Genomic DNA, 15871 nt, shown 5'->3' with positions numbered 1-15871 from the left:
CTCTTGTGTCGCTTCTGATAATTAAAAATGTTATCTGTATTGCACTGTGTATTTCACTGTAATTAACTTAAGCTTATTTACTGGAGTTTTTCTCGACATTTCACCGAAAAGAATTCTTGCATGACCCAGTCTATCCCACTTAAATAGAATAAAATATAAATAAAGTATTTTTGTTTACACACACTTGACGTTTGCAGTGGATAAGTAAAGTTAGAAGAATTACTCTATATTGTGGAATCACAAGATGCTATGCCTGCAAAACACAGGCATGCAGGAACCTTACTGCCCCACTAAAAGACTTGATACCCTTTGGTTCCACAAAAATTTGTCCTTTTCTTTCACAACATAATGGATGAGAAAATACATTTGAAACAATGTAGGAGAAAATACATTTGAAACAATGTGGCTTTGCTTAATAAAATGGCTTCAGAAAAAGGTACTCCCATGATGAAACTGATCGTGCCTTTGTGTTTGAGAGCACGCAAATTATTCCAGTCTATCAAACTATGAAAAGGCACAGATGCAAGACCTCAATGAGAATGAGATTTTACATCAGTTTTTCTGCACAAATAAATACTACAATAATGCAGAAAGGGAAATGTAAACAAGAATGTACTAAGACAACTGATTTTTAAATGCAAAGAAACCTGAATCCCTTTTTAAGTCTACCTTCTCCTTCAGTTGTAAGAGCTTCATGTCCAGGGCCCGAGCTAGTTCCAGCATCAAAGAACATGGGACTGCAGAGTCTGTAGCACCCAAGAAGACTTGCCCCTTCTCATCTTGGGGAAAATATTTGGAGTCATAATGGCAGGACAGAACAAGGCGACGGCTGGCTCTGGGATCCAAAGTAGCAACAATATTGGCAAAATGTACAGAACCACGTGGTGTCTTATTCTCAAACACATCCAATTCAGTTTTCCAGCTGGCAGAAAAGGAGCGTAGCTGATTAACTATATGCTGGAGAAAGAAACAATCTCTTACTACCAAGTCACTGACAAATGAAGTAGGTTATTATGCAATCATGATACAGTGGTATTGTTAAAACAATCCTTAAACATTTAATCAGCAAACAAACTGTTGAAACATCACTGTAGACACTGCAGGCTAGACAGGAAAGCTGATTTAAGGTAGAAGGCTACAGTATGTAAGATGCAGGAGATCTAGTTATAATCTCATAGCAAAAGGCATTCTCTGCATTAGAAGGATGGAGTGGCAAATGTCCAACTTGAAATTTCAACTAAATTATAATCTGGAATATAGACACAAACTGTGCAAACTCTGCATACACATAAGTAAACAAATGATTTCTTTAAAACACAAGTCTGTATGTAGCAGCTATATATAAATGTAAACAATCCTGTTTTTCGTGAATTTAGCAAATTAAAGGAGATAATGTAACACGGTGGTTTACACTCTACTGCAAACCTGGAGACACAAAGAATACAATTAGCTTGCATAATGAATTAATCCTTAGCAAACTACTTGTATTTCCTATACTGCTGGATGATTTCCTAAAAAACAAATTGCTGATCACATCTGGCCTAGCTGCCTAAAAGTAGCAACTTTATACTTCTCAAATATTCACTGCCAATCAAGAAACTTATTTTTATAAAATACACCCTTGGGTTAAATATCAATTTACACCTGCCACAAAAAATTAAAAGGTGACCTGATCTCAGTTTTCAAACCATGATAGAACCAGTCCTATTTGACCTCAAGTTTCTTTGTAAAGCCAGTGGATCTACAAACATCTGCACTACAGACCTAAATCTACACCAACAAATACACAAAACTCACTGGAGAGAGAGGCTCCTAAATCAAAATATTTCCAGCCTATGCAACAAATTACTACTATGGGTCAAAGTACTACTTTAACTATATTTAAAGCAAGTCTTAATGACTGGATGAGTAGATGTGAATTTGCAGCAAAACTGTCATATCCAACCCCACTCAATTTGAAAGGCAAGCATTATTAAGCGTCTGAAAAGGGACACGAGCTTTTTAAGTCTGTCTACTTAAAGGTGTCTATGGCAAGGCATCTTATGATCCTCAAGATCACTTGCCTAGTATTGTTCCTATTTTACTACATCACAATGGAGGTTAAAGTCAATATGTTAACATGCAGTGGTATAGAATGAAAATAACATTTGTGCTTAGCGATTAGGAAACAGACAACTCAAAAGGAAACAAGGTCAGTCATTGTGTGCATGTTACGACAGTACACAATTTCACTTGAAGTAAATCAAGTACACTGCTCCATAATTAAGAACTCTATTAATAAAACACAGAATTTTCTGAAGCTACGGGCAGTTTGGCCTATCCAATTCCCGTCCTTATGAATAAGTTTCAGGCTGACACCATATCTTCTGATTTTCACTAAATCTACCTTACACCCAAATCCCACGCATTCTAATTTTCCATGCTGACAAAAAAACACACTTGTTTTGGTTCCTTCCATGTCTGCTGACCTCAAACTTGGCCTCCTATTGATATTAACTTTTCTGCATATCTATTTACTACACATTTAGCCTCCTTAAAGGCATATGACAACGGGTCAACAGGATGCTTAGACTGACATGCTACAAGCAGAAGCAACCGCAATGCATGCTACAAGCAGAAGCAACCGCAATGCATGCTACAAGCAGAAGCAACCGCAATGCATGCTACAAGCAGAAGCAACCGCAATGCATGCTACAAGCAGAAGCAACCGCAATGCATGCTACAAGCAGAAGCAACCGCAATGCATGCTACAAGCAGAAGCAACCGCAATGCATGCTACAAGCAGAAGCAACCGCAATGCATGCTACAAGCAGAAGCAACCGCAATGCATGCTACAAGCAGAAGCAACCGCAATGCATGCTACAAGCAGAAGCAACCGCAATGCATGCTACAGACAGTGGATGTAAGCAAATATAGGCACCCATGAGTATGCTTTCAAAAGAATGCTGGTAGGCATATTCAATTACTTGGCTCATTCACTCTGCTGTTATGCTTCCCCTTCTCTATCAGAGGACACCAACTAGTGATAAATGCTTTAATTCTCCACGGAGAGATCATTCTTCTAGTTAATTTATCCTCGCCCAAGAGTCTTCCAGGACAGAAGCAGCTGGTGGCAGAGGTAGACATCCACTCCATTCAGACCGCCCACAAATCTATACATGTATCCAACCTTGTCACTGCTAGAGGAAGATGACTATCGATTTGGTACCCCAGGATGAAAACTATTTCCTTACATTCCTTCTGAACTGTCACATCTACCTTCTTTTCAATTAAAGTATAACTGTCCTTGCACAATTTTTTTTTTTTTAAGATACTGCCTTCAAACTTGGTTAAAGTCTGAAGTTACTATGTCGAACATCCTTTTTTTCAATAAACATCTTTATAAAATTATCATATATGACCTAAGCAATCTTACATTTATATAAATGAAAAAAACACTGACACCACTTTAGTTGCAAACTAAAACAAACACAGACACCATTGAAACAACTGTAGTTGCAATTATTATACACCACTTATAATCTAACAGTTATTGTCAGTTAAGCATTATATGGCTCATTCAAATCCTGCCTCTTAAACCTTGTTCCTTCCCTGCATATATTGCTCTCACAATTTACATTTTTTTGTGTAGTTTGCTCTGTCCCTTTTCTATAGATCCCAATTCCTGTTTTCTCTGTTACTACATTCACTACTTGATTTCCATTTTCTAGTAACGGCATTTCTGGCAACTACCATAATTAGACTCAGTAAGCTTTACTATGTTCTAGGCAATTGCGATTCTGTATCATTGCTCAAAAAATTCTCCCCTGTCAATCCAATCCGCTCACCCAGCATCTCCGACAAGAGTAGTTAACCGGGAATCCTTTAAGTCTGCCAGCTCATTACACTCCCAAAAATATGTTCCCAGCCACCTCTTATAGCCAGTCACACCACCATTTGCTATCCCCTTGAGGAAAAATTATTTCGAGTCCACTTGGGGTATAAAAATACCTATGTAAACACTTTCCCAGGCAAAGATACTAAAATCTTCTAGACTTTGTTGTATATTTGGGAGCTATACATATATCCCTCCATTGTCTCTTTGTGAACTTGTTATTCAATTGCTCTTCCCAATCCTTTTCTAAGCTCCTCAGATTGATTCATATAATTATCACACAATATTTTATATGCTCTACTAATTATTCCTTTTTAATGGCAGTTTCTGTTCCAGATTCTATGAAAAACTCTACCAGTGCTGGTGTTTCTTTTAGGACCCCACTATTTCTTTCTCTTTGCCTATACTCTGATATCAGTCCTTGATAGGGAAGGCAATCTCTAACCTGCAGTCCAAATAAATTCTTGGCCTCTGCCCATTCTATTACCTTTCCCTTTCTAGTTATTTTTTCCCCAATACCTTGGTTTCTTTGCCAGTTTTCTACAATAATTCCAGCCCCCTCTTGCCTATTATCTGTATCGCTAACCACAGTCATCCCCTATCAGCAAAATCTCTTTTCTCCATTCTCATTCTGGTTTAGTTCTTACAACTTTCCCAGTTATTTTATTAATATAATACTGTGTATGATTTTATTTTATTAATATAATACTCTGTATGATTTTTGTCATTCTCCTCAAGTCTTTCCTTATTTCCTGAGATTCTCCCCTGTGACATCATCATTCCTTTGCACTTTGAATTACAGTGTTCTGCTTGCGCTATGTAATAAGAGCCTTAACTGTGTTACTCTAAAATATCCCCTCAAAATGGGTAATCATAGTCTGCCTTATTCTATTGGAAGAATCATCTTATCCTATCTGACCCTTGCTGTCTTCCCTTCCCAGATAAAATCCTTCAACTCTTTTTAACTGCTATCCACAGCTTCTCCTCTGGTTGATAAAAATATGCCTGACCTGTGTAAAAGACTAAAGGGAATAAAAACATTTTAATTGCTTGTATCTTAGTATTTATAGCCATATAACAGAAAGTACAGTTTTGTACCTACCATAAATGTAGATGTTCGAGGATCCACATTGCTGCAGTCCTAACTATTGGGTAGTCCGCTGTCCAGTCGGCCCGAATACCAAAGTATATGGCTGGCATTAGACTGACGCCAGTACGTCAGGGTACTAATGCGCATGACCGACGCCATATCCTCAGTCTTTTCTTGCCCCAGATGTCAGAAGACCCTAAAAAGACAAGGCCAAAACCGAAAAACACCAAACATACCTGCACCAAAAATATATACAATATATACAAAGGTACCAGAATATAATCTCACCTACACAACCACCCCTAAACACAGAGGAGAAGGAGGGAGGTAAATTGGACTGCAGCAATGTGGATCCTCGAACATCTACATTTATGGTAGGTACAAAACTGTACTATGTTCTTCATTCCACATTGCTGCAGTCCTAACTATTGGGTAGAATCCCAAAGCAGAGGTAAGGGAGGCTGGCAAATCATAAGGAAGCAGGAGCTGATAACATGCCTTGCAAAATAGCTGTGGCAAAACCAGCCCTAGACTTAGAGTAGAGAGGAAGGTGGTAATGCTTAGAGAAAGTATGCACTGAACTCCAAGTAGCTGCCTCCAAAATATCCTTAGTTGCCACCCCTTAGAAATGCTGTTGAAGTGGCAGTAGCCCTAGTGGAATGAGGCCTAATCCCAGCTGGAATCTCCTTGCCATGATGGGAATAACAAAATGCAATGCAAAACCCAATCCACCTAGAAATAGTGTGTTTTGACACAGGCTTGCCCTGGTAACTCAAAGCAAAAGAAACAAACAACTGCTGAGACTGCCTAAAATCCTTAGTCCTGCTTAAATAATAACGCAATTGCCTGTGTACATCTAAAGTGTGCAAAATCTTTTCCCCTTTATTTTGGGGATCTGCATAAAAAGTAGGCAAATGAATAGTTTGGTTTAAAGCCACACTAGAAACCACCTTAGGCAGAAAGGAAGGATTAGTACGTAATGATACCCTATCCTTATGAAAAATCAAAAAAGGCTCAACCGCCATAAGGGCCTGTAACTCATAAACCCTTCTAGCAGAAGTAATGGCCAACAAAAAAGCAGTCTTCCATGACAAGTATTTCAGTTCAGCAGTAGCCGCAGGCTCAAAAGGTTGTAGAGTAAGTTTCTCCAACACAAAATTGAGGTCCCAAGCAGGAGTAGGAGCTCTACGGGGGTCTTATATTCTTTGCCCCTCTAAGAAATTGCTTGAACAAAGGATGTGAAAACAATGGTGGGTCACAATCATAGTGAGCTGAAATTGCTGCAGCATGAATCTTAATGGAAGAGAAAGACAAACCTTTGTCCAATAACTCAGTAAGATATTGAAGAGCCACACTCAAATTAGGCTCAGAAATCTCCAAATTCTTTGCTGCAGTCCAAAATAAAAATTTCTTCCATTTTTCTCATTACACTTTCCTTGTACTAGGTCTTCTGGCTTCCATAATCACATTTAAAACTTGTTGAGGAAGCTGAGACCTGCTGTCTTTCAAAACAGAATATGCCAGGCTGTTAGATGAAGAGAGTGAAGCTTGACATTGAGCAGACAACCGTCCCTCTGAGACAACAGGTGTGGAATCAAGGGTAAAGGCCATGGAGGCTTCCTTACCAGACTCCTCAGTAATGGGTACCAGTGCTGCCGAGGCCAATCTGGAGCTATTAAAATCATCCTTGGCTTGTCTTGTCTGACCTTTAGAAGCACCTTTGGGAGAAGAGGCAAAGGTGGAAAAGCATACACATGAAGATTTTTCCAACTGAAAGAAAGAGTATCCATTTTCCAAGCTGTGTGATGAAATCCCTTTGTGCAAAACTTTGGCAGCTGGTGGTTTAGTGGAGAAGCGAACAGATCTATGTCTGGAGTTCCCCATGACACTGTCAATTTTTGAAATACATGAAGATCCAGTTTCCACTCGTGGGGATCCATGATTTGTCTGCTTAACACATCTGCTAGGGAGTTCTGTGCTCCCGGCAGAAACCTTGCCTGAAGAGTTAGTTGCAAGCTGAGCGCAGCCTCCCATAAAATCATTGCTTGTCTGCACAATGGGTAAGAATGTGTTCCCCCTTGTTTGTTGATGTACCACATGACAGTTGTGTTGTCTGTTAGAATCAACACCTGCCCTGGAAGAAGTAACTCCTTGAAAGCCATTAATGCAAACTGGACTGCTAACATCTCTTTCATGTTGATATGTAGATGCTGTAGTCTGGCAGGCCACTTGTCTTGTATCCACTTTCCATTTAGATGAGCTCCCCAAGCAATGTCTGAGGCATCTGTCGTTAGAATCTGACTCGCCTCTGGCCGGGTCACAGGGAGTCCCTTGTTTAGGTGACATTCCTGAGCCCACCACAAAAATTCCTTTTGAATGCAAGGTATTATTTGAATGACAGTGTCCAAATCCTGGCAGTGCTGTGTCCACAGATTTTTGAGATACCATTGTAGCTTCCTCATATGCAGTTTGGCATTGGGAAGCACCAGAATACAAGATGCCATGAACCCTAAGGCTTGAAGGACTGTCCTTGCAGTCAGCCCGGACTGAAGAGATAGTTGATGGAAGTAACTGGAAAGATTCTTTTGTTTGTCCGGGGTTAAAAGGCCATCTGGGCTGCTGTATTCAGTCTCACACCCAGAAAGCACATGTCTTGAGAGGGTACTAGACTGGACTTTATTTCGCTCACAGAATACCCTAGGCATCTTAGCACTGCTATGATATATTCCAAATGTTGTAGAAGGTCTTCCTTTTCTTGAGCCAGAATCAGGCAGTCGTCCAAGTAAGGATAGATTTGAATTCCTTTTAGCCTGAAGTAAGCTATCACTGGAGCCAGAACCTTTGTGAATACTCTGGGCAGTAGATAAGCCAAAGGGCAACGCAGAGAACTGATAATGAGAATTTCCAGCTCGAAACGCAGATACTTCCTGCAACTTAGTCTTATTGGCACATGAAGGTAAGCTTCCTTGAGATCTAAAGTTACCATCCAGTGATCTTTGCCCAGCAGAGGTAAAAGCTGTTGTAACGTCAACATTTTGAACTTGGGAATGTCCAGATAAGTGTTGAGGATAGATAAATCCAAAATTGGTCTCCACGTGTTCCCCTTCTTTGGTACTAGGAACAGGCGAGAATAAAATCCTAGGCCCCTTTCTGGCACAGGAACTGGCTGAATGGCCCCTATTTCGAGCAACAGAGAAATTTGCTTGTGAGCCTCTGTTCTTTGTAGAGGAGGAATGTCTGGCATGCCTTTGAAAGGAGGCAAGGTATGGAAATAAAACCTGTAACCGTGGTGAATGATATCCAGAACCCATCTGTCTTGGGTAATTAAATCCCAATTTTCTTTGAAAAGAGACAGCCTTCCTCCCAAAGGTGCTGCCAGGCGAGAATGTACTGGCAGCTGAAAAGGCAGGTCATTGGGTCTGCTTACGAAAGGACTGACCCCTGCCCTCACCAGAAGTCTGAGCAGGGGAACTCCCTGTCCTAGGCCTAAAAGAACCTTGAGCTCTGCCCCTACCACGTCTAGACCTACCCCTAGACTGGGAATCATAAGCAGGATAAGTCCATCCCTTAGTAGGCCAATTTCTACTAAACTCTGGAGGCTGCACCTGCAAAAAATCCTTAACAGTCTGCATAGACTTAGCCTTGTCCTCCATTTTCTTTAAAACTGCTTCCACAGGCGAACCAAACACATCAGACTGTAAAGGAGCATCCAAAATCCTTGTTTTAACATGCTCAGCTAAATTCTGATCTCTCAACCAGGCGTGCCTACGAAGAACAGAACCAGTGGCAGCCACCCTCGAGGAGGCCTGTACAGCATCAAAACCACACTGCAAGGAATGTTTACCCACCTGTTCAGACACATGAACTAAATCCTGCAACTCTTTACACTCAATACCTTCCGCCAGAGCATCCACCTTAGATTTCAATTGTGAAAGGAGATAATTCTGATATTTTAACATGTGAAACTGACAATTCAACGCCTCATGGCTAAAGTGGAAGAAGTATACACTTTCTTTCCCCATCTATCCAAAGCCCTTGCCTCTTTATCAGGAGGAACAGGATTTTTAACAACAGAGGCCTTCACACCTTTAGGCCCCTGAGAGACAGTTTCGGGTCTGCCCTAGGACTCTTAAAAGATACTTATGAGCTTCAGGCACCCTGTAGTACCTATCCGGTTTAACTGGGGCAGGAGGCAGAGAATCAGGATTCAAGGAAGCCTCTGCAAAACATCTTCCACCACATTCAGAACAGGAGGTATAGCTAAAGGCCTATGCTGGGGTAAAACAAGAATTCCCTAAGCCTCTTTCTGGAATCAGAGAAATCTTGACCTTCCCATTTAAAATGCTCCCTCATGGAATGCAGAGTCTCTGAAAATGAAAAATCCTCAGGAGGAGAAGCTGAAGGAGTAGAATCATCCACATCAGAATCAGAATAAGGAGGATACTCCTGCAAGTCTTCAGCAAGACTCAGAAGCCTCGAACATTGCTCAAAACTCTCAAACTCAGGTTCCACCCTAGGCCTCTTATCAGGAGGGGGCATAGAACCTCTAATCATAGTAATCAAATCCTCTGCCATTTTAAGCATATGTTTCTTAGGTAAAGACCCTGAAGCACTAGGAGAAATCCCCACTGAAGCTAAACTTGGCCTGCCTCTCAAGGAAGCCTTGGAAACAGAAGGGAGGCTCTAACCACCTTAGGAAGAGAGGGAAGAACAGCCACCTGAGAAGCCCCTCAGCCTGGCCTACTTCCTGAGAGGATACATCCTGTAACAGTAAAGTCTCCCTGAGACTCCAAAGAAACTCCTGGCAGAACCTCCGGCTCCACTGAGCCTTCTAAAGGACCGACATCTGGGACTGTCGGTTCGTCCACTCTAGGCTTTGCAGTTTGTCCTTGCGCTTTTTGGCGAAGCGGCCGGAGCATCCGACGGCATTTTATAATTACAACGCTTCCCAAACCAACCTAGCACAGTCTAACCTTCTCTTAATAGTGCGTTTGTTAAATCTAGCACAAGAGCGGCATCCAACAACCTCGTGCTCAGGCCCTAAACAAGGTATACACAAAGCATGGTAATCCCTATGAGGGATCTGCTTCCCACAAGAAATACAGTTATTCACTTTTTCTGACATCCGGTTAAATACTGAGGCAAGAAAAACAAAATATTCCCAACGGGTACTTAGCCAACTTTGATTCGGTCTGAAACTCTGACTTCAGAAACTTTCAGAACGCCAACCTGCACTCGCAAAATTGCTTCTGCATCGGACCATGCGGCAAAAAAGACTGAGGATATGGCGTCGGTCATGCGCATTAGTACCCTGAAGTACTGACGTCAGTCTAATGCGCCGTGACCGACGTCAGCCATATACTTTGGTATTCGGGCCGACTGGACAGCGGACTACCCAATAGTTAGGACTGCAGCAATGTGGAATGAAGAACATCTTCCAGTTTCTCAATTTTTGTATCATCTTATGTTTAGTCTCTTGACACATATCCTTAGCTGCCACAACAGTCATTTCTAATCCATACTCCTAAATACTTCATTTTATCATATTCCCAAAAATATCGATATTGTTGGATCAATGTGTGTGGGTTCATAATTTACCTCTATTGACTGTTTTAGCTACATTAATTTTGTATCCTGGGAAGATTTGAAACGGTCTTAATGTTCTACAACACTGCAAAGTCTCTTTCTGGCTTTGTCATGTATTAAATACAGTCATCTGCAAATACAGCCAGCTTTTCTTGATTACCATACCAATTATATCCTTGAATTTCTGAGCTTCTTATTTTTCGTTGCCAATGGTTCCAATTAAATGCAAACAAAAGGGAAAGCAGACAACCGTACCTGGTTCCTCTACTCCAGCAGAAGTTTTCAGTCAGGACCCCACCCACTTCAATTTTCACCTCTGGTCCCTCACACTAATCAACTTTATAATAGTATCGGGGAAAGCAAATAAATACTTTCATTGCCCTGCTCATTAAGACCCAGTCTACTCTGTCAAATGCTTCCTCTGCATCAAGGCCTACCAATAACCGTGGTATTTACTAATTCTGCTTCCCTCTGGATCATCAATGTTCCGTTAATATTGTAAATTGTTTTCCTGCCCTCCACAAAGCTACAAATTTCTATCAATTTTGGTATCACTTTTGCCATTCTTTTAGCCATTATAAACAAACACTTTATAATAATGGTTTGGTATTGAAATGGGCCTGTATTGAAGCTGGATTCAATGGATCTTCACCCTCTTTAGGTATTACTGTTACCACTGTCTTCAAGGATGCTGGTAATTCTCCTCCTCTTAAAATACTGTTAAAAAACCTTCCAGATTTCTATCAATTTTTTTCCCTCCTAGTTTTCAAACTTCCACAGGAATAGCATCTATTCCTGGGGACTTTCCTGCAGATTCATTATACGTAGCCATTTTTATCTCTCTTCCTATCCTATTAGTAATTGAGCATCATCTATCTCTAGCCTTGTCATATTAAATTCTTCCATAAAATTTTCCATTACCTTATCTTCACTTCCATATTTCTCTGCTTTATACAAACTTCCATAAAATCTTTGAAATATTTCTAATACTTTTACAGGATCTCGTCTCATCTTACTTGTTTATAGGCTCCCTAAGCTTGGTTGACACCCATTTTCCACTTTTTGTTGTCCGAGTCACTGTGCTAACACAGTTTGTGTGCTCCAGAATTATTAAAATCCAGTTGCTTAACAGAAATCTTTCTAAACTCGTGCATATTATCGAGGTAATCCCTTATTCTCGGTTTAGCATTCTGCAGTTACTCCTTTGGTTGTTCTGAGAGATTTCCCCAATTTTGCAATACTTTAACATTCGTCAGCGCCTCTAAATAATTCTAGTTACTTCTTAGCCATGTGTCCTTTTCCTTTATTTCCACCCTAGACAAACTCCACTTTAATTTTATCCCATGCCCTAGCTATATTTTCAGAAAAACTATCTATCTTCTCTAGCAGCTCCTGAAAAAATTCCAAAACTCATTCCTTAAATTCCTCTTTTTTCAGCCGATAGGTGTGTAAGCACCAGTGTCTCATTTTTATTTAAGTTATTATTGGCGCATGATCTGAAATAGTTGATGGGTGTGTATAAAGACCTTCAATTAAATGCATATGTTCCTGTGAGATATAAATTTTACTTAGTCTAGCCCAGTTTTTGGATCTTGGAGAATAATACGTAAATTCACTTCAAACTCGTAGTACTGAATTCACATCTTCCATGCCAAACATTTTCATAAAATTCTTCAAAAATCTACCCTCCTTTGCTATATTTTCCCTTCTAGGCTCCCCAGACACATTCACTGTTGCAAACCAAATTCCACTCTCTACCTATAAGTAATATTCGTTGTTGAAAGCGGATTTCTCCCAGAATTTTCTTAAGCTCCATTATAGCAGTTTTAGGTTGAATGTAAATGCATGCCAGTGTAATCCTCCTCCCTTGCCAGTAGCCCCTTAGTACTATAAAACTTGAATTATCTTTTTTTTTCCCATCTTCTAATACTATTGGAAATACTCTTGCAATTAATATAATTACTCTTTTCCTTCACCCCAAATATTCTGCTGAATAACCATCATGAAAAACAATCAAATTCATATGTGCAATTCTTTCCAAGTGTGTCACCTGTAGCATAGCTATTCACAATCTTATTTTTTTTAAAAGTTCACTACTCTTTTATATCTGTAAGACCATTCAGGGTGAAAGGCATTACACAAAGCATCATTTTCTTATACAGTTATTACCACCTTTTATGTATAATGAGAAGTTATGTACCTACCATAACGTCCCATGTTAGTTGTCTTCTCTCGCCTTCTTTCTTGCTTGATGGGTTCGGAGCCGATCCTCGGCTCCGACTCGGCACTTTGCTAAGCTCGAGAGTCACTTTTACCAGCTCGAGGCAGCCCCATATCCCATGATGCAAGGCGGTAAGTACCCAGATCTCGTTTGGTACCTATAGGCAATAACACCTAGCACAAAAAACTTCCCAGAAGGAAAGAAAGGCAAAAAGCCTAAAGGATGGGCTATAAGGAAGACCAGACAACTAGCTGGTCCTAAAAAGCAATCTTCCATAGGGAGAAAAAAGGTCTGTCCAGGCCAGGGGGCAGGAGGGAGGGTCGCAAGAAAGAAGACAAGAGAAGACAACTAACATGGAACGTTATGGTAGGTACATAACTTCTCAATGTCAATCTCGCCTTCATTCTTGCTTGATGGGACCGCGTCCCTAGCACCTCTATCCTGGGTGGCTCACTGGAACAGACTCTTGAGAACTGTAGAGCCAAAACTGGCTCTATCCCTGGAGGCCAAATCCAATTTGTAATGAGAAACAAAGGTATGAGGAGTGGCCCAAGTGGCTGCTGCACAAATAGTGTCTAATGGAAGTCTAGCCTGAAAAGCTGTGGAAGTGGCTAAGCTTCTGGTTGAATGCGCTTTCGGTTTTGAGCACAGCTGTTTTCCCCTGAGCTGATAGATTTCGGAGATGGTGGAAGAAAGCCATCTAGATAAAGTCACTTTGGAGACAGGAAGGCCTTTCTTGTTTTCAGCATAAGAAAGAAAGAGCTGATCGGATTTCCTGAATTGTTTTGTTCTGTCCAAATAATATCTGAGTTGGCGGTGAACATCAAGATAATGTAATTTTTGTTCCGATCTGTTTGAGTAATTAGGGAAAAATACAGGGAGGTCAATAGATTGGTTCAAATTATTTTTCGAGAACACCTTGGGCAAAAAGGTTGGATTAGTTCTCAAGGATACCCTGTCTTTGTGGAAGACCAAATAAGGAGGTCGAACAGAGAGAGCATGAAGTTCTGACACACTCCTTGCCGAGGTAATAGCAACAAGGAAGAGTGTTTTCCATGAAAGAAACTTCAGGGAACATGAAACAGCTGGCTCGAAAGGAGGAAGAATTAAGGATGTCAGCACTAGATTTAGGTCCCATTGAGGAGGAGGACTCCTGACTGGAGGTTTAAGGAGAAAAATTCCTTTTAGAAAGGCTCTACAAAGCCTGTGGGACATAATGTTGTGATCTGCAAACCCGACATGAAAGTTCGAAATAGCGGCCAACTGAACTTTGACCGTGGAAGATGAAGAGCCCGAGTGAAAGATTTCCGCTAAGAAATCCAAAACTGCATGAACAGGGGCAGTAAAGGGATCTATATTTTTAGCTCTTGCCCAACAAGAGAAGCATTCCCACTTGCTGGTATAAATCCTTCTAGTAGAGGATTTAAGGGCAGCCACTATGATATCCTTAACAGGATTAGAGATCATAGGAAGCCTGGCTAAGGAAGGAAGTGGAGCAACCAAGCTGTGAGGTTGAGAGAAGGAATAGACCGATGCAGCTGACCCGATTGGTGAAACAGAAGGTCTGGCACTGGGTCCAGATGCCAGGGCTGCACCAATAGGCGACGACGGAGGAACGGGAACCAAATCTGTAGAGGCCAATAGGGAGCAATGAGAATCATTTTGGCTCTCAAAACGGTGGCTTTCTGGAGTATTTGTGGAAGCAACGGAAAGGGAGGAAAGGCATAAAGAAGTCCCTGGGGCCAATCCTGGGTTAGAGCGTCTCTGGGGGGATGGCCTGGCAGTGGGAAGAGAGAAAAGAAGTTTGGGCATTTGCTGTTTTGGGGAATAGCAAAAAGATCGCAACATGGGCGGCCCCATTCTAGAAAAATCTCCTCCACTATAGATTGTTTGAGAGACCACTAGTGAGGCATGAGAATAGCTCTGCTCAATCTGTCCGCTAGAATGTTGGTTTTCCCAGGGATATGCGTTGCTACCAGAAACCAATGAGAGGAGATCGCCCATTGCCAAAGTCTGAGAGCTTCTCGACACAAGGAGTAGGACTTGGTTCCGCCCTGTTTGTTGATATACCATACTACAGACATGTTGTCTGTGTGAACTGCAATTGTTCCCAAGGGAAGAAAGTCGTTGAGGGCTTGCAACGTCAAAAGCACTGCTCTCATCTCTAGGACATTTATGTGCAGGTGGTATTCGAACGGTTGCCACGTCCCATGAACCATCCTGCCCTGATAATGACCCCCCCACCCGATCAGGGAGGCGTCCGTAGTGACTGTGGCTACCGGGCGGGATACAAAGGGTCTGCCTTGATGAACCTGGGGAGAAGAAATCCACCATGATAGATGATTCTTGCAAATTTGTGTCACCAGGATTTGGTGACGATGGGAAGTTGTTGGTAAGACCACTGGGTGAACAACATCCATTGAAGAAGACACATGTAGAAGCGGGCCAAGGAAGAAGGGTAATGGCGCAGCCATGAGGCCCAACACCTTCAGAACCATTCTGGCCTGCACCTTTTTGCTGGCAAGGATGATCCGCACGTGAGTTTGGATATCTGAGATTCTTTGGTCTGTGAGGGTTGCTGACATCCGAACAGTGTTTAAGTTTGCACCTATGAAAGTAATAGACTGGCAGGGCAATAAGGAGGATTTTTCGTAGTTGATCGAAATTCCTAATTGAGTGCAGAGATTTAGGGTGTAATCCCTGGCTTGGAGAAGTTGATGCCTGGTGGTGGCTGAAAGGAGCCAGTCGTCGAGATACGGAAACACCTGGAATCCTTGACGTCTCAGGTGAGCCGTGACCACTGCCATACATTTGGTGAACACTCTGAAGGCTGTAGTGAGGCCAAAGGGCAGGGCTCTGAACTGAAAATGACTGGACCCCAGCCGAAAGCGGAGAAACCTTCTGGAGCGTCTGAATTTTTATGTGATAGTACGCGTCCTGAAGGTCTATTGAGCACATTCAGTTGTCCTTGTCTAGGAAGGGCAAAATTGATTGAAGTGTGACCATTCGAAATCTTGTCTTTCTCACAGACTTGAGTCTGCTGAGATCCAATATTGGTCTCCAGTCTCCCGTCTTTTTGGGGACCAAAAAGAATCTTAAG

The 15871-nt window shown here is 41.5% G+C and overlaps 1 protein-coding gene across 1 annotated transcript in view; it reads right to left on the bottom strand.

Annotated features, from left to right (window-relative positions):
• LOC122795429 (glutaminyl-peptide cyclotransferase-like protein) overlaps positions 1 to 15871 on the bottom strand; it is a 498301-nt gene that overhangs the window by 335450 nt on the left and 146980 nt on the right. The window contains exon 3 of the mRNA XM_044063688.1: positions 670 to 957. Coding sequence (XP_043919623.1) covers positions 670 to 957 — 288 coding nt within the window. The remainder of the gene's footprint in view (positions 1 to 669; positions 958 to 15871) is intronic.

The sequence above is a fragment of the Protopterus annectens genome, chromosome 1.part0, assembly GCF_019279795.1.
Source record: "Protopterus annectens isolate FY-2018-M chromosome 1.part0, PAN1.0, whole genome shotgun sequence".
Classification (NCBI taxonomy): domain Eukaryota; kingdom Metazoa; phylum Chordata; order Ceratodontiformes; family Protopteridae; genus Protopterus; species Protopterus annectens.
The sequence above is the reverse complement of the archived record's forward strand: the minus strand, read 5'-3'. Positions and strand labels throughout refer to the sequence as shown.